Here is a 22612-nt window from a genome sequence, read left to right as displayed (position 1 = left end):
CTGTGACAGAGGCTCCAGACTGAATGAATCCAAGACAGCCAGCCATTTGGTTAGCAAACCCTGCGAGACTGGTAAGCGCCGGCTGCCAGCCGCACAGCTGACAGCTCTCTAGGCTGATTTTTATCATCATCCCGCAACTGTGATGGGAATGGTAAAACACTTAGGCACACAGGTTGATTCTGATCAAAGTTTGGGAATTCAGACCACGAATGAAGCCTAATAGCGTGGAGATCAGACACAAGCAACCCCCGTTAGCAGATACACGGCCGATCAAAGAGCCAGTTCCCGCAAGTGCTTTAAAAAACTTTGTGAAGGGCCATTTCGAATATCTATACAGGGCACCACTAACAGCAGCACCGCCGTGTTTTCTGACCCTTGACGGTATATATTTTTAACAGGTTTTTAACCAAGTTAAGGACAAACCTTTTCTTTTTTGATCCCATAATAATGAAACAACGTAACTGACACCAACAGCACTCCCATCTCCAGCAAGATGAAGCCCCTGGTCTGTCCCATTCCGGAAATAAAACAACTAAAGCGAGTCCAGGTTGGAGTTTGCTGAAAACACAACGCTCACCAGCGAAACACTGCTATTCAAGTTCACAGATAGAGTATGTTCAGGCAAGTGAGGATGACCGACCGGCTAGCTATCTTCAGGAGAAATGTGTAAGGCAGACTCGGTAGGTTGTAAACGACCATCCGTTCCACAAAATTACTTGGGTCTTAACCAGGAAATCACTTGTCATTAAGTATTTTTTAAAAACCTACCTTATTACGTGGGTTACTACAAAATTGTACCACAGAAAACATACTAACACCCAAGTTATTTCAGCCAATAGCTTTGTATTTGTCTTTAATCCCTTTTATTGCTCCTTAATAGTGATTTTCACAGTCTTCCAGCTGACACCGAAGTGTTTTTTCTTGGAATCCTTTATAGAATTGTATCTTCTTTGTGGAAAACACATTCTCCAACAAGAAAAACTAACAAATCCATGGTGTAGATTTCACAACTCTTTTTGTTTTGTTTTGTTTAAGTGAATTTGTGTGCCTTTAATTTCAGAAGAATTGCTATTATACAACAAACCTTTTATTTTTTTTCATTCATAAAAACAGTCCACAGCATTCATAAAACAGGATGTTAGAAGAAATAAAAAGACTTTTCAGGTGGATTCATTATGTTTTAAGAAGAACAGATGAGTCAGTAGCAATTTAATACAGATGGAAACAAATACAAGCCATATAAAATCAGGATTTGAAAAGGGGCGGTGGGGGGAGATATATCAACCAAAGTAAATTTAGAGCTTTCAGGCATGCAACTCAACATCTGAATTTTCTTCACTTAACAACCAAAATAGGTACTTTAATAGGTGTTTATAAAGAAGGCTACAAAAGAATGGCAAAAATGTTAGCCTTACATGTAACAAGAAAGAAAAGAAAGAAAGGAAGGAAGGAAGGAAGGAAGGAAGGAAGGAAGGAAAGAAAGAAAGAAAGAAAGAAAGAAAGAAAGAAAGAAAGAAAGAAAGAAAGAAAGAAAGAAAGAAAGGAGGGAAGGGAAGGGAAGGGAAGGGAAGGGAGGAAGGAAGGAAGGAAGGAAGGAAAAAAAGAGAAAGGGAGAGAGAGAGAAAGAGGGAGAAAAGAAATGAACAAATCCCCAGCTACACCTAGGCTAATCACAGTTCAGTTTTCCCTAACAGAGACAGACAAAAGTGAGTTTTACAAGCTTAGCTTTGGGTACAATACCTTAGAGCTCTCACTTGGGTGTTTCCTGCTCATGCTCTTTTCAGTATAAACAAATACGGTTTATGTAATGGAATACATACTTGAAGGATTCCTTAAAAAAGAATCACAAGTTTCATTTTATATATACAACAAATTTTTAATTATGTACTGAAAATAAATTACAGGAAATAACTTTAAAATGCAACAGAGGACAAAGTCACGATAAACATTCCCATTGAATTCCCTTGGGGGGGTGGGGGGGGAGACTGCAGTGCTCAAGGAAGATAAATATCACAAATATATCAAAAACTTCAAATTGTCTATGCATTCACACACTGACATGAGCCACAAACATTCCTTCACAGGGACTGCACTTAGCCTACCACAGAACCAGATTTTGCCATAAACTACAAAACTTTTAATACAAAATCGTATTTATATATTTATAATTCATATACATGCCCTATCTGTGGTTTTAGAAAATAAAAGCTACACACTGTACAGACACTCTGAACTCATAGCTGTAGGCAACATTTTTGGATGGAATTTCTCCCCCAATAAAATTAATGGCATATTTTATGTACACGAAGGCTAAACTGAATAAAGACAGTTCAGTTTCCCAGATATGCATCTCCTTTTAGGGCAGGTTTATAAATTTAAAAAGGCAAGACAAATGTACACCTCAGAATCACTTTCTTAGCTACAAGAGTTGTCATGTAATTTCTGTGAGACTTCTGACACATGCATTTATGTAATACTGGTATTGAAGGCAGTAAAGCAATATATACTTTTAATGTAGTGGCTCAATAAAGGCTTCATTGTCATTCCGATCTGATTCTTGATACAGTGATTCATAACTTCACTAGAAATTAAAATTTCAATGGGACACTGGTGTTAAAGAGACTCTAAATAGATTTCTTAAAAGATTTCCCTGAAATATCCTTTTACGTAAGACAAATTTCATTAACATTAGATTAAGTAAAAAGGAAAAAAAAAAAAAGAAAAAAAAGAAAGGAAGAAAGAAAGAAAGAAACATGGCACAAATGTGCATGATAAACTAATGCTCCTCAGCCAATCTCCATGTCTTAGGAGCCAAGAACAGAATGCTTAAAACCAACAAACAATTTTCACACTCTGTGGCAGCCATCTGTGAAGCCAGTTATACTAAACTACTTCTACAGTTGATTGTAAACTTTGGTTTATTTTTATTTGAGTTCTCATTGTACAGCAAGCATGAAAAAAAGGGAGAGTGGAGTCCATGAGGAGATGAACTGTCAGTCTGTCTTTAATCTGGCATGATGAGACACCTGGTCAGTCAGGCCTGCTTTGATAGAGTTTGTGACAGACTGCCTTATGTTTTCCTCCATCAAATTATCACCCAGGGGCTTCAATACCTGTGGTATGAGAGATGTGCAAAACAAATAAAAACATGAGGTAAAAAAAGAGGTACATAGAAAAATAGATATAAAAATTCAATCCAAAGCAATGAAGAAAATAACCAGGAATGTGGGAAATAAAAAAGATGCTTCTCCCCAAAAAAGCTATGAGGCTACAAATAATGCAGTTAGACATCTTATAATGCAACAAAAATTACTTTCCTCCTACTCAAACCATTTACAATTCCTATGAGATGGACGTGCGATTCCATACCCTCTATGCAGCATCAAATCTGGTAAGTATACAGCATTTATGCAGACCGGCCCAGACGGTCCTGCTTATTGTCCTACATGTTTAAGGGTGAACAACTTCAGATAGAGAAAAAAGTTAAAAATACTGTCTAATTTTTCTTCTTGTTATTGTTGGATGACAGTCTCTGTCGCTGTGCTGATGAAAGAGCACGACGGACCATTCGACGTCTAGTAACTTCAAACAGTTTGGAAAACACCTAAAACATGGAGTGACTCGTTAGGACAATGACTCAGAGCGCCTTGAAGTTAAAGCGTTTAAGACTACAAGAATCTGCGACTGTGAGTTTCTCACCTTCCTGGGACTCCTCTGAAGCAAAAGAAAAGAGAAATGCAAGAAGATTTAGGCAAGGTTTGTTGACACAGCACACATCTTCTCTGACTAGTGATCAACCTACCTCAACTACGCTGGTAATTTTACACACTTTAGACTCTTCCACTTAATTGTTTTGTAATAATGGCACCTCTAAAGTCCTAGAATCAGTGCTACCGGAGCATGATATAGGAGGATGACTGGTTTTCAAATGGAGACATCGCACAATGATTAAAATTCATGCTGCAGAAAATTAGTGATGGTCCGCAATTTTAAAGTAGAGAATTTTTTTTAAAAAGCGAGGCTGCAATAGCTTTTAATCCATCCTCTATTAGAAGATATCAAAGGAATATCAAGAGTGAAGTTTTTTTTTTTAAAATGAAGGGTTAAATTTAACAAATATCCAAACACGAGCTTCCAAATCAGATCCAAATTTCTCTAAAGAATAAATACAAAATCCAAACTAATATGGCGGGTCACTTCATAAAATAATGACACTGTTACAAGAAAAGTCAATGCCCAATCAACCTTCATCAAAAAATGATTTACTTCTTCCATCTTTAAATTTAAAGGCAAAACCAACACGGACCTGCATGTCCTAGACCTCCAAATAAGCCCAATACTTCTTATGCCCAGAAGCGGTATCTGAAAATGCCTATTCTGCTGTCCATCAATACTAACTGCAGCTTTCATTCTGATCCTTGACATGATACTCAAGTATTTCACGATGATCATTTTAATGACAACATCCTTGAACGGAATTTTCTGAACCTGGGGAATTCCAGCACACAGGTGGACATTCAACATGGCTTCCCTTAGTAGATTCTTGTCAGGCCCGACTTTGAATTCTGGTTTGAGGTAAAAGATTATGATTTGAATTCTGGTTGAAGTCAAAGATTATGATTAAGAGAAGCTGGTTCTCTGTGGCGCTTTGTTTTGTTCATTAGTGTTTCCATAGTACGGACAGCAAACAAAATTCCTTTGGTAAAAGAAATCCCTATCAGGTTGTTCCATCAGTAAATCACCACTATCTTCACGGAAGGCAACAAAGACCTGAATATCAATATTTTCCCTCAAATATAGGCATGAACTGCTTCTTGCCAGGGTTAATAAGACATTTCTTTTGCTTTCTTAAAGCACTGCACTTCCAAATTTCTTTCTTACACTGATTATATTTTCTTTCCTCTAAGAAAAAAGTCCGTAGAGACTCTGGCCCTGCCCATTGTCTGGTATTATCAGGCCTATGACTAAGAATCTATCCAAAGATATTACAGATTTAAGCCAATCAAAGCACACTAAAATTATGACTTTAAGAAAAAAAAAATTACTCAGTTCATACTTTATATTCAGATTACACAACCGTAACCGAACAAAACAGAAAACATCCTTTTGACATTCCTCGTATAAAGGAAAAGGAGGTGTGCGAATACTGCAGGAGAAGGGTAGGGAAATGTCACAGGGATGAGATTAGTCACTGAAAAACCAAAAGATAGATACCAACCTGTTCCCATAGTGTTTCAGCAATCTGATCAATCATTGTTCCAATTTCTCTGAACTCCCCAGAGTATTTTACATATGCCCAAGTACAAAGAGATGTCAGTGCTAACCCCATGACAAGGTTACACAAGACGGCTATAGAGTTTAGGCCAATGAAGCCGGTCAGTCCTGAGATTATGTACATAGCAAACATGACTGCAAACAGTGTGGCCGGGGTACGAGCAGCATAGAAGATGTTTTTGCCATCATTGTGCTTTATCAAGTTTGCATAGGTTTCTTCAATTTCAGCTTCAAGCTGGTCCTGATAACGATGGCAGAATTCATCTCCGCCCATTTTTTTTACTGAACGAAACTGTTTAATCGCCACTTCCTTGAGATCCAGGTGTTTTCGTTCCAGATCTGAAGGTGCAATGTAAGGCTTGTCCCCACCACATACCTGTACAGAAGAGTACAAGACAGATTACTGGCTAGAAACAATTCACACTTAAAAAACATTCCCGGTTCACAGTTTTCAGTCTCAAAAAGTCAAGCCATCTACATGGTTCAGTTTTAAACTTGTTCATAATATCTCGTACGTAATCATAACCTATTTCTTGTATGTTTAATGGACTCGGGTAAAATAAATTCTCCAAGTATGACTAATACCAGTAAAGACCAAAAAAAAAAAAAAAATCTGTACCCGACTTCACAAGACTATGGGCAGAGAGTAGGTAAAAGAGAACACATAAAAAAAGGTCCTTTAACGTTCTAGTTAACAAGTTTAGCACAGAAGTTGTCATTGGCCTTAAACTAATATTACATCAGAAGCTGCTAATAAGAGCACTCTGAATCATGCGTCAAAACTATTTTAGTACGATTTACGTAGTAACTTGCCACCTATATTGTGCACTCTAAACATGAGAATTATTTTCTTAGTTATTTCCAGCAGAGATGATGAAGGGGAATCAGTGAATGATGTATTGTGACAGTACGTAAGGAGCACAAATTATTTCAATTATTTAACTGTAAAAATCCTCTGTCTCACTTTAGTGTCAAATGTAAATGTCGCTTACAAACCTGCTCCATACTTTTGCAATAGATCTCTCTTGCTCCTGCTACCGCAGCAAGATTATTAGCTTCAGCTGTTGCCTAGAAAAATAAAACAAGATGTGCCAATTTTATGCAAAAAATACCCAGCGGCTCTATAAATTCTGACTAACACAATAAAGTCTATAGAGTGAACAAGTCTGAAAATGAACCAGAGAAAACATTATCAACTTCCAGTTTTCCTTTCCAATGGAAGGGATATAGTAATGGCTTCTAATGGGACTGCCTGTCTAATTTTGTTTTGCTTAGGTTTGTTAAAATGGGTTTGTAAAAAAAAAAAGAAAAAATACCACACATGCTCAGGAAATTGTAGAGAATTAGACATACCCTAAGAAGTGTCAAGTCTCCAGATGTATAGAATTAAAAATTACCCATATGCTTGCTCTCTCATATCAGTATGACACAAGAGATTTTTAAATCCACAAAACTGCTTACTACAGGAGTTTTAGAAGAAAATACTATTCAATCCACTATAAAACTGAAAAATTGTCCAAAATAGCAAATCTTAAAAAACATAAACTCGATATGTATCTGAAAGAAATAAAACCTAAATTTGGGTGAAAAATTAACAGTATGAACACAATGAAATTAGTAAAATTTAGTAAGAAGTGACGGACATGAATATTAATTATTCTTGATTTATTAAATTAAGCTGCTTTATCTTTTAAAAAAAATAAACTTAGGTTAAAATAACATTGTCCCCAAAGAACACCTTTTAAAAAAAAGAGAAAAAAGAAAAAAAAAAAAAACCTGTATGTACTAGAAGCAGCTCTAAATCATTAATACCAAGATGAAATAAGCCTTACTAAAAACATTCAATGTCACAGACTCAGAGAAGAGAAGAAGTTTGGTTTAGACAGGCCCTTATTAAGCTATCTCCTACAAGAGGAAGTTTTCTACACTTCTCTAGCAACTTTATTTTTGATGGCCTATGTGTGCAAGGTCTGCAATCATAGAAAAACTTCAGGACCCATGACCCGTATTGACTTAAATATCTGAAATTCATTTGCGTGCAAAGAAGCATAATCCCACTTCTAGCGTTTATCTCTAAACCAAAGGCTCTTCACCTTCAAAAATAAATATACGTACAACACACACACTACCTGAAGCATGGACTTTGGATGTGGAAGTTCCTCTCCTTGATAAATCTTAATGTAAGCCTAAAAATATAAAAGACTCTTTACATTGGCAGGTTAAACAATTTGGCTCTAGATTTCCGAAGGGAAAAAAAAAATCCATTAAATATAAAAATAATTCATACTTTTAAACATATGTTAAATAATATCCTAGAGAGATGTTTCTAAATAGAATTCCAACGTGCATAAAAGTTATATTTAAAAGTAACATATACAATGCCACCCACTTTACGAAAAGGAATCCATAATTCTCCCCTACTGTTACTGTTTTAAATGTTAGACATTTTTACTCAATGTTTCACTTCAATCAAGTTAAATGATATTTCAGTTCAAGAAAAAAATTACCTAATTTGTGCTCTAAGAGTAAGAAGGAAAGATGACAGTTTTTAACAAGTCCATATAGAAATTGTTCATCTCAACTTTCTACTGACTGAATTACTTCACAACTAACCAAAAATGCTATGAAAGTGACCAACTGTCCAATAAATGACCAAAAATATACTCTTAGTTAACTATAGTTTCCCTTCCATCTACCCGTAACTACTATGAATAACTAGAACCCTGATAATGGTCTTGCTCTGGCAAGCAAGCTACCAAGACTAAAGAAGAGCAGAGAGAGAAAAAAAAATCTACAAGTAATTGGATTCAGAAACCAGTTTGATACTTTCAGCTGCTCCTATTAAGTCCTCAAGAACTCAGAGAGAAGGCTCTTTTATGAGAACTCGAGAGGCAGAATGCCACTCCGCATATCCACTGTCCCTCACAAATGAGAGAGTGGCATTACAATTAATTACATGGTGAATGGCTCTTCCTCTCTCCCTACCAGAGCTGGAGGAAACGGAGGATAATCCCATAAACAAAACTACCGTCTAGAACATACAAGTTGTCTGCTATCATTTTAGATATCCTTAAAAATTGGTACAGCCAATGCAAAGAAGGGAAAATTATAAATTTCACTTTTTTGCTGTAAAATAAAGACAGGAAATTTCTTGTACATACATATGAGTTTTGAGTCAGCTATTTTTCTAACTGAGACCAAGTCATTTAATGTAGCAGTTTTCCTACCTTAAAGTATTCTACAAGATCTCTACAAGTGACTTTAGATCCACTTATCTCTTTTTCTACCAAATTCTCAGGGGCAAGCAGCAATGGAACCAGATTTCGAAGCTCTCGCTTAAAGTCTTCATCAATATCTAATGGAAACGAAATATAAACCAACATGTTAGTCAAAAGAAGACAGAGTAAAGAAGTCCCCACTGGTAAGAGCTAATAACATTCTGTTTCACGAAATGACAGTATACACGATCTATTCCTCGAGTACATTCATTTAAAAAACCTTATCCAAACACATCGTATCTCCTAGGAAAAAATATACTCTCCCCCTCCGCCCCTGCTCCATTTCCCTCATGCCCCAGTAATTCTTTCAGGTCAAATAATAAATTGTGGACTACCGCAATAAATTCCACATTAGTATTGACTAAACTATCCTTTTCAAAAGGCAAACAATTCATGAAATTATACTAAATTTTAATACTAGATTTTGTTTTCCAGCCATTCTGTAAAAATTTCATTATTCCTCCAGCCTTTTGCCGTCATGCTCAAATCCTAGGACATACTCAAAAAATTACATCATCCCTAAAACAGAGACTTAAATCTGATTACATGAATACGATATATTGATAAAACATTTTACAGACTACAAACAGATGAAATACTGAAATGTTCTCAGCCTTCGGGATTTTTAGGACACCGGTGATGAACAACAGACCACATTATAAAATACGCTAATCCATACACTACAAGTCTACAACAGCCCAATGGAAAGCTAGACAGACCACACAGAGCATTAATATCACCTCATTAACAATGCATCAAAATGTCTTCCAGTAGAAGACAGAAAATTTAAGGAACCATGTATTTTTTTTTAAAACTCTCAGCCTCTAAAAAATAAATTCTGATTTTAGCAAGAATGGGAATTCCCACCTTTCAATCTCCCATCAAAACTAGGATTAGTTGCAACTTTAAGACCAGGATGTGGCAAAAGGAAGCAACCAAGATTTGAGAAACAATTGTGAATGTGCTTCCTTACATTCTGTAGCTCTTCATGTTGATTTTGTTTTACCTGAGGGCAGAAGGAGACAGCGTAAAGGCACAAACAAGGAAAAAAAGTTCTCAAGAAAACACACACACACTCACAAGTGTGCACACTTAACTCAGATGCTACTCCAGATGGGTATTTTTTGACAATATAAAATTTTACTGAAGATGCATTTCTGACCCCTTTAGTAAGACCCCACCCACTTTTGTCTTAAAACTAGAAAAGATGTTTTTTCCCATGTTAAATATGAAAAAATACAAATACACAAATAACTAATTAGAATATCCAACACCAGACTAACAAGTAGTGGCTGTGGTGTACAAACCAGTAAATAAATGAAGGATTTGCCTTTAAAGTATTTATAACAGCAAAGAGAAAAAACAAAGTACTAATTTGCTAATAAAAAGGTTAGCCCTTGAGCAAGATAACAGCTCAAGTGAAAAAGCTCCAATAAAGTCCAAAGAACCTCTGAAACTTACTGGAATTTCAGTACTTACTCCACATGATTATTTATGATTGATGCTAGTTACCAGTGTTTTGGGAAGAAAGACTGCTATGTATTTTCTGGAAGAAAATCCTAAACTTAGACTTTTATTTAATTTATTTGTTTGTTTTTAATGTTTATTTTGAGAGAGCAAGTGCATGCAAATGGGGGGGGGGGGGAGGGCAGAGAGACAGAGAGAGAGAGAGAGAGAAAGAGAGAGAGAAAGAGAGAGAGAGAGAGAGAGAGAGAGAGAATGAGAATCCCAAGCAGCCTCCGCACTGTCAGCGCAGAGCTAAACACAGGGCTGGATCAAACCATAAGATCATGACCTGAGCAGAAATCAAGAGTCGAGCCACCCAGCCCCTCAAACTTCGATTTTTTTTAGTAGCTACTTATCCCAATATAACTCATATACTCACTCAGACTCTTCTCAAACACCGTTTAAAAAAAAAAAAAATGCACCATTTATAACTGACAAAACCTGGAAACTACCTAAATCTCCATCAAGAGTAGAATGAAGAAACTGTTGTCTATTCATGTAATGGAATACCGCATAGCAATGAGAATAAATGAACGAAACTACATGCAACAATATCTCAGAAACATACCATTAAGCAAAAGAAGCTAGACACAAAAGAATACATGTTGTATGTGATTCCTTTCATAAAAAGTACACACAGCACCTGTCAGGTCAGGACAGTACCAGAGGGCTTGGGGGTTAGTGGATGAAAATGGGTGCTGTTACGCACCTATGTTCAGTTTGTATAAATTCATCATCATCTGAGCAGTTTCCTGTATCATGTCAATGAGATTTAAAAAAAAAAAAATCTTGTCTTTGAAGTACATGATTCTGAGTTGCTAACATGCCTGATGTGCTTTGTGTTAATTTCTTCTGAACAAACCAGAGAAAACTCTGACAGCTGAAATTATCTCTGACAACAGGGTCTAGAAATGCCTTCTAAAAAGCCCAAAAATGAGGAATTGGCTTAATCTCATTTTAGTGATAAGAAAATAATTATATTATACTCCAAGTTTTTGAATGTGGTTGAGAAACTAAATGCATCATCCTAAAAGGAAATAAAATTTTATTAACCAAAAAAAGATGACCCTTCTACTTATGAATTTATGGGATTTTCATGTATTCTTTGTGTATGTGAGTAGGTGAGTAGTATCTGACCTGAGGTTTTCCCCAAGTACTTCCAGGGGAGGGTAACTTTAGGAAGAAAGGATCATGTTGGTGAGGCTATTCTTTAGGAATGGCCTTGGTGTAGCATATTGCATGGGCCAGGAGTCCGGATATTTGGGTGCTAGTCCCAGTTATCAACAATTAATTAAGCGACGAAAGGTACGTCACTGTTTTGGGTTCCAGTTATATTATATATTAAAAAAAAGAAGGGTGAGGGCACCTGGGTGGCTCAGTCAGTTGAGCATCTGACTTGATTTCAACTCAGGTCATGATCCCAGGGTGGTAGGACCAAGCCCCATGTCAGGCTCCGTGATGAGCATGGAGCCTGCTTAAGATTCTCTCTCTCTTCCCTTCTCCCCCTCTCCCCCTCTCCCCAGCTTGTGCACACTCTCTCAAAATAAAAAAAAATAATTTAAAAAAATTTTTAAATAGATGATGTTTAAGATCCCTCTTCTAGCTCTATATGCTGTCAATCTAGGATAGTGACATCTCTTTGGAGAGAGGGTCTCACATCATCTGTGTTCAATATATGCATACTATATTATCCAGGCTGTCCCAAATGTTCAGAAGCTCAGCTGGGCCAGAAAGAGACACACATGCAATCTAAGTAAATTCAAAAAGTTAGTCTCCTTCAAATTTTTATATTTTGAGTACTGATTTACAGTTGGTTCTAAAGAGAAATACTTGTTCCTTAATTTCTATCCAAGGGCATTGGCCTCTTTGGCAGAAATACGACCAATTTACTTTTCATCCATTCTGTATGGAGCCACCTGGGCTAACCTGGGACACACGACTTATGCCAAAGACATTGAGAGACTGGAAGTCTAAGCCGTAGTCCAGACAGCCCGCTCCTTCATCTGGCTGGGTGCTTATGCTCTCCTCACTGGGAAATGGGGGCTTACCTGCAATCTCTTTTCAAGGAATTGTTTTCCACCTTCCAAACCATATGAATGTTCATAAGGATAACTCCAATCTCGAATCAAAAACATTAATGTCTATAGAAAGAAAACAGTGGAAATCATTTCTTACAAGATTTTACAAGAAAATCACTACTTTAACAATTTAACAATCACTCCCCTAAGAATTCCTTATCAAAAGTTATAGTAACCAAATGGTTAATACTGCTCATAGTGATAGCAAGGGCTTCCCTCAGTCAACAACACTCCCAGCCCCTATACCAAGCAACTGCCTCCATCTGAGAACTTCATGGTATGTAAAGAAAGAGCCACCACAAGCAATAATACAGGGTCTTAAAAAATGAACAAAAGGCCTAACAGGGCATACAGATCATAATTTTAAATCAAGGTTGTATAACTAAAAGACCAACTAATCTAATTTTAGACTAAATTTTTTACTCACATGTGCTTAGGATTCTCAATCTCAGCCCCTAAGTATTTGGACCAGTTTTTAGTTGTGCGTGGCTGGATGCTGAACAGCATTTCTGGCCTTCACGCACTATGCCAGTAGCATTAACCTCCCTTCAAAAACTGTGACAACCAGAAATGTCTCCAGACATTAGCAAAATTATCCCAGGTCAAAAAAAACTGATATAGGCCAAATGGAGTATATGTATCCATATACACAAAAAAGCCATAAGCTGCCCAGATATTTCATAAAAGTGATCACTTGAGCCAGACAAGACTGAGGCAGAATCAATGTAAACCCACCAACACTTGAGAATCACCAGCAATGCTGTCACACAGAAAGAATTTCAGAGACTGATGAGCAAACAGGGTGGAGTCATTCCCACCTCCTATAACACAACCGACTAAATAGTACTAAACGTCAACTTATAAATTACACTTACTTCAAAAAAGAAACTATCTGAAATTAACTTTGTTTTTGTTTTTGTTTTTTTAAATCTCTGTCATGACAGGACTCCACAGAAGCAAGCATAACATATGCTTCTCAAATAACGCCACCTAGGTTAATTTCTGACTTAATACTCCGTACCTGACATTTTAAAGGAATAAAAAACATATGGAGATTGAAGAGGTGGAGGGAGGGGACAGGTCTAATAAATTCTGGAACTTTTCTACATGAAACCAAAATAAAGAATAACAGGACTAACCTCAACTTGTAATATACCACAAAAAACAAAAACCAAAAAAAAAACCAGTAATATTATTCTGTAATAGTTTACCATGTATAAAAGAAATTTACATGACTGTCTAAAGTTTAGGAATTAAATAATCTCTAAGAGGAAACACTAACCATTTAATCTAAGTATTAAGGATCAAACTATATTCATTAGTTCTATTTCCTATTCTGTGAGCCTACTGCTGATCAGGTGGTAATGACATTAGTTTCAACTCCACTGAATCTGCTGCTAAAAATGAATTTTTTGTAATATCCTCTTACCTTTTAAGTATCTTCAGACTTAAAAGACAGGTGGCTTGATAGCTATTTATAGGTAAGTTTTTACAAAGGATAAAATGCTTATTTACCTGAAATGGTTTCTGGTAGATTTCTTCCATCGCAAGTCTGCCGTACTCTGTAAATAACTATTAAAGCAAATTATTTAAAATAACGCCCCCAAAGAGATTGAAAGAAGGTATCTGTAAAGCCTTTCTGTATCAGACATCAGAGCCTTTAAAATCATTTGAAAGTTAAGCACTTAATTTTCTAACAGACTGGGCATACATTAAAATTTCTTCTAGTTAAGAAGTCATACGTCAATTTAAACTCATATAATATTCAATCTTCTTATACTAAAATGGGCTTCCAGATGGAAAGTCACGATTAAACACGAATTATATTTTCAATTCTTTGGCACACATTCTTTGAGAAATACATACTTGCAAGTGTTGAAGATCATCTTCTTGAATATTCTGAGACAAATTATATACCTGTTAAAACAAAATAATCTTTTTATTCTTTTTTTTTTTTAATACCCAGCTGTTTCTAACTTTACTTGCAGAAATGGAGGTTATTTTATAACCTTAGCACAAATGAATCATTTAGCCATTAGCTTAACCAGTGGCACATGAAAAGGATTTTCTCTTTTTTTCCTAACAGGATAAACATTAAGGGGGAAGCAGCGGTAGGAAATTAGGTAAAAATCATGAATACACACATAAGGGACCTAGAAAGTGGCAGACATTTTTAAAAGTATGTCACGTAATAAGGTTTTTTTTCCTCCTTTTCAGTTTCTTTAATGTTATAACAATCATTTTTTTAATAGAGTGAAGATTGCTTTCACAATTCTTTTTTTTTTTTTTTTAATGTTTTTTATTTTTGAGAGAGAGAGAGCATGAGCAGGGGAGGTGCAGAGAGGAGAGGTAGACAGAGGATCCAAAGTAGGCTCCATGCTGACAGCACAGAGCCTGACGCGGGGCTCGAACTCATGAACCGTGAGATCATGACCTGAGCCAAAACTGGCCACCCAACTGACTGAGCCACCCAGACGCCCCCCACAATTATTTTTCTAAGTCAATGAATATGAGGGGCATAATTCTACAAAGATATTTTCCTCCCTGGTATAATCATAGTGTGAGTGAGTGAGTGTATTTTATAGTTTATATGTAGTTTATATTTGTTTATATATTTATATATTCATGTATTCATTTATATATTCACGTATTTATATATTATATTTACATATAGTTTATATATATATATAGTTTATAGCTTACATAAGTAGTTCATAGTTATTTGGTGGGTGTCTCAACTACCACAAACTCTAATATGGCTCTTTTTTTTTTTTTTACTTTAAGTAAATCGTTTGTCTAAATAACTTAAAAAATGAAAATTTTACCAGCCTGTAGTAGCTGAACAAATAACAGTAGGTGGCACTCTTTCCCTTTCTAGAATTTTTTAGGAGGCTCTCCAAGGCACAGAGCCCAGAGCTGAAGGTATAAGTAGTGTCAAGGAAGGGAAACTGGAGAAAAGACTGTATTTGAAAAAAAGGTCCAATCCTTCTGAGTCAGGTTAAAAAGTGACATAGGTCATCACAGGAGAAAAGCGGGTGTCCACAGATGTCACCTCTGCTGAAAGACAACTTATGTCTAAGAAAACAGGGTTACTCCAAAGACAGAACAATTTGTTCTAAGGGCAAATGAGTGATAATCTAGCTGAATCACTCAGAGGTCAAGAATATAAACAGCCAAAATAGGCCAGCAAACCTAAAATGACATTCTTAGCTGACTAACTCCAAACATGGTACTTAAAAAGTAATTAATGACTGAGATGATTATACTGGAGCCAAACTTACAATCTAAAAACATGACCAACCTATTCTTACCCATAGGGCCTTAGCTTTTAGAAAACAGGTTGAGATACTTTCATTGTCAAGGCCAGGTTGCAAACAGCAAAGAGAAAAGAGGATCTGTTTACCTTAGATCATTAGTACTTAGCACATGGACTCTTAATAGATGCTCAATAATCATTTGTTGAAAGAATAAAGGACAAGAGGATTTGTCATTTATTTATCAACCAGATAACTTATGTAAGGAAAAGAAATGTAGTCTCAAAGAGGAAGAAAACAATAATAAAAATAATTTTAACCTTTGTTATTTATTGTTTACAAAGCACTTTCTTATGCATTATCTCATTTAGATCTTATTTCTACCTCCACACAACAATCACAGCTAAGATGGATAAAATCCTCATTTTACAGATAAGAAAGTGGCTGAGTGGCTCTAAGTGGTTATCCAAAACCAGGCCTCCTACTATCATCAGGTTGAATATATAAACAAGAGAACACCAAGGTACAAGCTTCAGAACAGAGAATTCCCTTATATAATATTTTAAGGTAAGCTACAGAGCCAGCTAATTCGAGGGGCACAAAGATTGGCTTCTGCCTGCCTCAAGGAAATGGCAGTTGTGCCACCTCGTAGGATTAAAAAAGAAAAAAAAGAAAAAAAGTAGAACAAAATGGAGAAAAGATACTCTAAGGGCTCCCCCCAAAGTATCATTTAATTGGTAGTAAGAGAGCTCCCAGCCCTATAATAAACAGAAGCCAAGCTGAAAAGTACTCCTTTTTTATATCAGAATAACATCCCAAATTCCCTTCCATTCTGACAGCTATTTCAAATTGAAGAAGGAAGGAAATGGGAACTTACAGAGACCAGACATATGTTCTGAATATTACCAGAAAAGAAAACCAGAAAGCATTACAAAAATTCCAAGACACTGTGACAGAATCACTTATGATCTACCATCAGTAAGAAACCTCTGTTATCTCAGAAGGAGCACATATTTCTAATATTTGCATATACACTTCTGGATACATCATCACCAGCTAGGGCTAACCACCTTACTCAATAATTCATTTTTCAGTCAGAGAAGCATCGACCACAGATGATCTCACAAAGAGACAATAAAGAGATACAAAATGACATGTGGTGGTTTAATTCAGTCCATCAGTCTAAATTATACAGAAAAGAGATGGCCTAGCTTGAAGAGGCAAGAACTTGATACAATACCAAACACAATTAGAATATAGAGTAAGTGAAAACCAGAAGGGATTTTATTACCCCTTTCTAAATTAAACGGGTCCTATAAGTCCTTAGTGTATCAGAGAAACATCACATACATTTCCTAAGTTAAATATGAATTAATTCTTATGCCTCTATCACCATTAGTTCAAATAATCAAGTACTAGTTGTCATACATGTTAAGAAAAAAACTAAGTTTAATTACTTGGGTTTTTTTTTTTTAGTTGGTTAGCCAAAATATAAAAGACATGTTGTACACCTTACTGTATCTGGGAACCACATGACTGAATTCAATTAAAAATAACATGCAATAGCTTTTCCTTTAAAAAAAAAAAAAAAGGCATAGATGCTATGATGAAAAACCAAAGGGCCTGGATCTTGGTTTATTACTTCCTACATAACCAAAGTATGAAATTTCACATTGTGAGCCAGAACAGTAAGCGTGAAATGTACACGACCAATGAGAAATGTAAATAACTCTGACTTTAACCCTTTTTTCTCGGGGGGGGGGGGGGGGGGGGGGCACCTGATTAAGCAGCCGACTTCGGCTCAGGTAATGATCTTATGGTTTGTGAGTTTGAGTCCCACATCGGGCTCTATGCAGACAGCTCAGAGCCTGGAGCCTGCTTCAAACTGTGTCCTCCTCCCTCTCTCCCTGCCCCTCCCCCGCTCACACTCTGTCTCTCTCTCTCAAAAACATTTTTTAATGTTTATTTAAAAAAAAATTTTTTAATCTTTTTTTCTCCAATGAAAAGGCATTTTGAGAAAAAGCAAAGGTATTAGGACTATCTGACCCAATCATAGCACAGCACTTCATGTCTCACCTGGACCGAGCTAGTCATGGTGCTCAGAGCGAATACCGTTGCGCAGTCTTTGATAGTTGACTGGCTATCAAAGGCACCCTGGGTATCCATTAGCAGCACAGCCACCTAGGAATTTAAAAGTTTAAAATACTAAGTAAAACACTCATCAGTAATGACTATTAAAACCAAATTTAAAATGATAAATGTCGTTTATAGCAGTATTATCAGCAATAGCCGAACTATAGAAAGAACCCAAATATCCATCAACTGATGAATAAAGATGTGTGTACACACTAGAATATTACTCAGCCATCAAAAAGAATGAAATCTTGCCATTTGCAATGATGTGGATGGAGCTACAGTGTATTATGCTAAGCAAAAAAAGAGAAAGACAACTAACTTATGATTTCACTCATATGTGGAACTTAAACAGAAGAAAGGAACATAGAAGAAGGGGGGAAGAAGAGAGGGAGGCAAACTATAAGAGATTCTTAACCATAGAGAACAAACTGAGGGTTGATGGAAGGGAGGTGGGCAGGGGGATGGGCTAAACGGGTGATGGGTATTGAGGGCACTTGTTGGAGTGCCTGGGTGGCTCAGTCAGTTGAGCATCTAACTTTGGCTCATGTCATAAGCCGGTTCATGAGTTTGAGCCCGACATCAGGCTCACTACTGTTAGCACAGAGCCCACTTTGGATCTTCTGTCCCCCTCCCTCTCTCCCCCTCCCCTGCTTATGTTCTCTCACAAAAATAAAAACAAACTAAAACCAAATAAAATTTTTTAAAAAAAAAGGAGGGCTGGGGCACCTGGGTGGCTCAGTTGGTTAAGCATCCAATTCTCAGTTTCAGCTCAGGTCATGATCTTACAGTTCATGAGTTTAAGCCCCACATTAGGCTCCACACTGACAGACAGAGCCTGCTTGGGATTCTCTCTCTCTCTCTCTCTCTCTCTCTCTCTCTCTCCCCCTCCCCTACTCTCTCTCTCTCTCTCTCTCTGCCCCTCCCCTTCTCTCTCTCTCTCTCTCTCTCTCTCTCAAAACAAATAAATAAACTTAAAACTAAGGGAAAAAAAGGAGAGCACTTGTGATGAGCACTGGGTGTTGTATGTAAGTGAGGAATCACTGAATTCTACTCCTGAAACCAGTATTATACTATATGTTAACTAACTAGAATTTAAATAAAAACTTGAAACGAAACCAAACAAGACCCAAAGAGACAAATAAAAAAATATATAAGAAAATAAAATGAAATAATGTCAAAATCAGCAATTAAGTCAAGAAAAGTACGCTACATCTCACACATTTTGACATAATCCATATATGTTATGTTAAAGTTATCAGACATTAATAGCTCTGTGTTGTTTTGATCTTTAGTATGAGAAAACAGTTCAAAAAAGAATATGGAAGGAAAAAAAAACAGTAAAAAATATAAACAGAATTTTACTTTTGTTCCATTAGGTCTGTCAATCACAAATACTTCATTCCAGACTTGTATGCCTGTTGTTTCTCTTTCACAACCACCTCGCCATGTAAAGCCAGTCAACGGTTCATTGTTTCCACCAATCCAACTTTGAGAATCCTGTTAAAGTCAAGCATAAATGTAAAATAAAACACAAAAAATAAAGAACTGAGGAGAAGTGTAAGAAATCACCCATTGTTTATTTTATAGATGAGCCAAGGCAGGTAAGTAAGTCCAGCAAGATAAGATACACGGTAACATTACACAAAAAGTTACGAGAGCAATCCCAAATCCCACCTGAGGTGCTTTGTCTTAGAGATGTGGTCTCCTACAAACCCGAACCTTCTCAAATCTCAGATTTTTGCTATCTAGATTTCTATATAAGTGAGGCCACACCCACTTGTTCCCATTTTGAAAATTTCCTATGTTTAAAAAGCATAAAAAATAGATGCCAGCTATTGTGACATCTTCTTGTACAGATAAGCACAACTCAATTCCAGAGAGAATGGCTGTCAAAAAAGCACTGCTCTCTTAGAATAGCTTATACTAAAAATGCTTTTCACACTGCCTTAATTTTTCTCTTTAAAAAATATCTACTTTAAAAATAACCACAAGACTTGCTTGGACCTGATTCAAACAATTGTAAGAAAAAAAAAAAGTCTTTTTCAAAACCAAAAGGGAAATCTGAACTCATGCTATTTTACTAGGCGGTGCTAACTCAGAGTAAAAATGATTGTTTGGCATGATAACAGTATTGTGGGTAATACTAACAATAACATAGTTCTTATCTTTTAAAAACTCAAGTTTATGATGAAAAATACGCTTCATATTTGCTTTAAAATATTGCAGCAAAAAACTAAAAGCACAGAGAGGAATACAGATGAAAGAAGATCAGCAAAATGTTGACACATCCAGTGGGATTCATGATGTTATTCTATCTTTGGATATGTTTAAAATTTTCCCCATAATAAAATGTTTTAACTAAAATCACAGGACTAGGGGCGCCTGGGTGGCTCAGTTGGTTGTTAAGCGTCAACTCTTGATTTGGGCTCAGGTCATGCATGATCTCACAGTTTGTGGGATCAAGCCAAGCCCCAAGTTTGCTTGGGATTCTCTCTCTCTCTCTCTCTCTCTCTCTCTCTGCCCCTCCCCTGCTCACACTCGCTCGCTCTCAAACACTTAAAAAAACATAAATTAAACTAAATTAAATAAAATCACAGGGCCAAATGGTTCTAATTAAAAATTGTGAAATAATATGAAAATTAAAATACTTGTAAGATAATTTATCTGGAAAAGTATATCTTGGACATAATACATGAGTACCTTTGACAGATATCAAGACCTCTATACTTTTGCATACTTAAAGCCCATACAACCTTTACTCAAAGTACCCCATAGGAAAAATTCCTTTGTTTCAGAAATACTTCTGATAAGCTTAGATACATAGTTCAAAACAAATAACAAAAACAACTCAAATTAGGAGTAAAGATGTTTAAGGTAGGCCCAACGAGGGATGTAGAAATTTATGAAAAACAGATAAGGTTGGGGAAAAAAAGTGTTGTCCAGGCCACCACCTAATGTGAAGATCAGCCTTAAACTTCCAACCATCTGTAATTATTCCACAAAACTCCCATCCCCAGTAGGTTACCAACTTTATCAATCACAAAATTCTCTTCTTCACCTTTCAGAACCTTCGACGTAAGGCCCTCATCTCTCTGTTGGTGACAAGGCTGCCTCATAGCACAACTCCACACTATATACTAAGGACCTGTGCTTCAGAAGGGACTCTTCACGGGGATTAGAAGATTAACGGTACCCCCTAAACAAGCCCAGTGGGGGCTGTGCCCCTGGACTATATTTTGGATGCTCCAAATAGATTTTCTTACACCTCCATGCTGTATTCTCCAACGCATTCTTCCGTAGTCATTTAATTTTCCCAACAAGCGATGGAATCATGCTACTGTCCTAAAAAAAAGCCATCTGTAGTTCTTCATTTACCTATAGAACTATCTGGAGATCTGTTGAACATAACCAACCTTTACTTTTCCTATCTCTGCTCCCAATATTCCCGATAGTCCCCCTAACACACACACATAATTCCTGTTGCTACCATACCAAAAAGGTCGCTATTCCCAAATATTTAAGTTGTTTAGTATAGCTCTATCTTTTCTACCTGTTCTCTGCTTGAACTGAGCCAGCAATTCAAGAAACTCCCAACTTTTCTGAACTCTTAAAGAATATTATAACTACAGATGGTTATCTTTACACAGCTTTACACTGCACTTCTTGTGTGAGTCTTAAGAGCACAGGCTATAAATTCCACCTGTTTACCAAACTGCTCCTACCAAAGTATCTCAGCCCATTTTTGGCTCTCACATGTGGATTCTCATTCCACTAACAATGTTGAAGTGGCACTAAACAAACTGATTATTTTTAAAAGGTCCAACCTACGTAAATAACTTAAAAGAATCTACCCTGTTAGAGACATCTGTTTTCATTCTACATTTTACTTATATTCTCATATAGGATATAGAGAAATAAGATAAATAAGTTCCATGAAGAAGGAAGTTTTGTCTGTTTTTTTCCTCAAAACATAGAACCACATTTCCGTGACAATTACTGGCTTGTAGCAGGCACTCAAAATATTTGTTCAAGGGGTGCCTGGGTAGCTCAGTTGGATGAGTGTCTGACTTTGGCTCAGATCACGATCTTGTGGTTGGTAGTTCAAACCCCGCACTGGACTCAATACTGTCAATGTGGAGCCTGCTTCAGATCCTCTGTCCCCCACTCTGCCCCTCCCCTGCTTGTATGCACACACACGCTCTCTCTCAAAAATAAATAAAATGTTAAAAAAAATTTTTTTAGGGGCACCTGGGTGGCTCAGTCAGTTAAGCGTCTGACTTCAGCTCAGGTCATGATCTCACTCACGGTTCATGAGTTCGGGCCCCTCACTGGGCTCTGTGCTGACAGCTCAGAGCCTGGAACCTGCTTCAGATTCTGTGTCTCCCTCTCTCTCTGTCTCACCCCTGCTCATGCACTGCACTTGCTCTCTCAAAAAGAAACATTATTCAATAAATGAATACATAAGAAATTTTAGTTATTAAGCTTCAATGTGTTCCTTTTTGAGCATAAGTAAGAAATATGGAAGAAATATCCCTTTTACTATTCTTCAAAATAATTACACAGACAAGACCGTAAAAATAAACTTTAAGAAGTAGAGATGATTGAAATCATAGGCTAACACGTTTGTTAATCTGACCCTCTCTAAAACGTTAAAAAGAATCGGTGTCTCAGGGGTGCCTGGGTGGCTCAGTCAGTTAAGCATCCAACTCTTGATTTCAGCTCAGGTCATGATCTCATGGTTGGTGAGTTCAAGCCCCCCTGATGGGCTCTACACTGTCGGCACAGAGCCTGCTTGGGATTCCCCGCCTCTCTCTCTCCCTTTCTTTCTGCCCCTTACCACTCACGTGTGCTCACTCTCTCTCAAACCTAAACTTAAAAAACAAAAAAACGAAAAAACAAAAAAAACTGGTGTCTCAAAAAAAAAAATTAGTGTCTCATAAAAAAAAAAATCTATTATCATCTTTTTTTAGTTTACCCTGTAACTGATCTGATCAGTCAATAAAAGGATGAAAGAAAAGGCAAATCAGAGAGCTAGCTAATCCAGACTAATAAGTTTTGCTATTTTTAAACCTGAAGTTAAGAAGTC

At 36.7% G+C, this 22612-nt stretch overlaps 1 protein-coding gene across 4 annotated transcripts in view; it reads right to left on the bottom strand.

Moving 5' to 3' along the window:
- Positions 1 to 2900: 2900 nt before the first annotated feature.
- The window catches only part of ATL2 (atlastin GTPase 2), a 56654-nt gene continuing 36942 nt past the window's right edge, over positions 2901 to 22612 (bottom strand). For 2 of the 4 annotated variants that reach the window (XM_019447178.2, XM_053890994.1), the window contains 12 exons: positions 18889 to 19023; positions 17467 to 17571; positions 14003 to 14053; positions 13652 to 13708; positions 12107 to 12199; positions 9420 to 9558; positions 8502 to 8629; positions 7404 to 7460; positions 6271 to 6342; positions 5219 to 5650; positions 3700 to 3714; positions 2901 to 3604 (listed from right to left, as the gene is read on the bottom strand). In XM_019447178.2, the coding sequence (XP_019302723.1) occupies positions 3497 to 3604; positions 3700 to 3714; positions 5219 to 5650; positions 6271 to 6342; positions 7404 to 7460; positions 8502 to 8629; positions 9420 to 9558; positions 12107 to 12199; positions 13652 to 13708; positions 14003 to 14053; positions 17467 to 17571; positions 18889 to 19023 (1392 nt within the window). In that variant the 3' untranslated portion in view covers positions 2901 to 3496. The remainder of the gene's footprint in view (positions 3605 to 3699; positions 3715 to 5218; positions 5651 to 6270; positions 6343 to 7403; positions 7461 to 8501; positions 8630 to 9419; positions 9559 to 12106; positions 12200 to 13651; positions 13709 to 14002; positions 14054 to 17466; positions 17572 to 18888; positions 19024 to 22612) is intronic. The other 2 variants (XM_019447198.2, XM_019447188.2) reach the window with 2 other exon arrangements.

Source organism: Panthera pardus, unplaced genomic scaffold, assembly GCF_024362965.1.
Source record: "Panthera pardus isolate Hobbes unplaced genomic scaffold, ASM2436296v1 HiC_scaffold_26, whole genome shotgun sequence".
NCBI classification, from domain to species: domain Eukaryota; kingdom Metazoa; phylum Chordata; class Mammalia; order Carnivora; family Felidae; genus Panthera; species Panthera pardus.
Note: the sequence above shows the minus strand (reverse complement) of the source record. Positions and strands in the feature narration are given on the sequence as shown.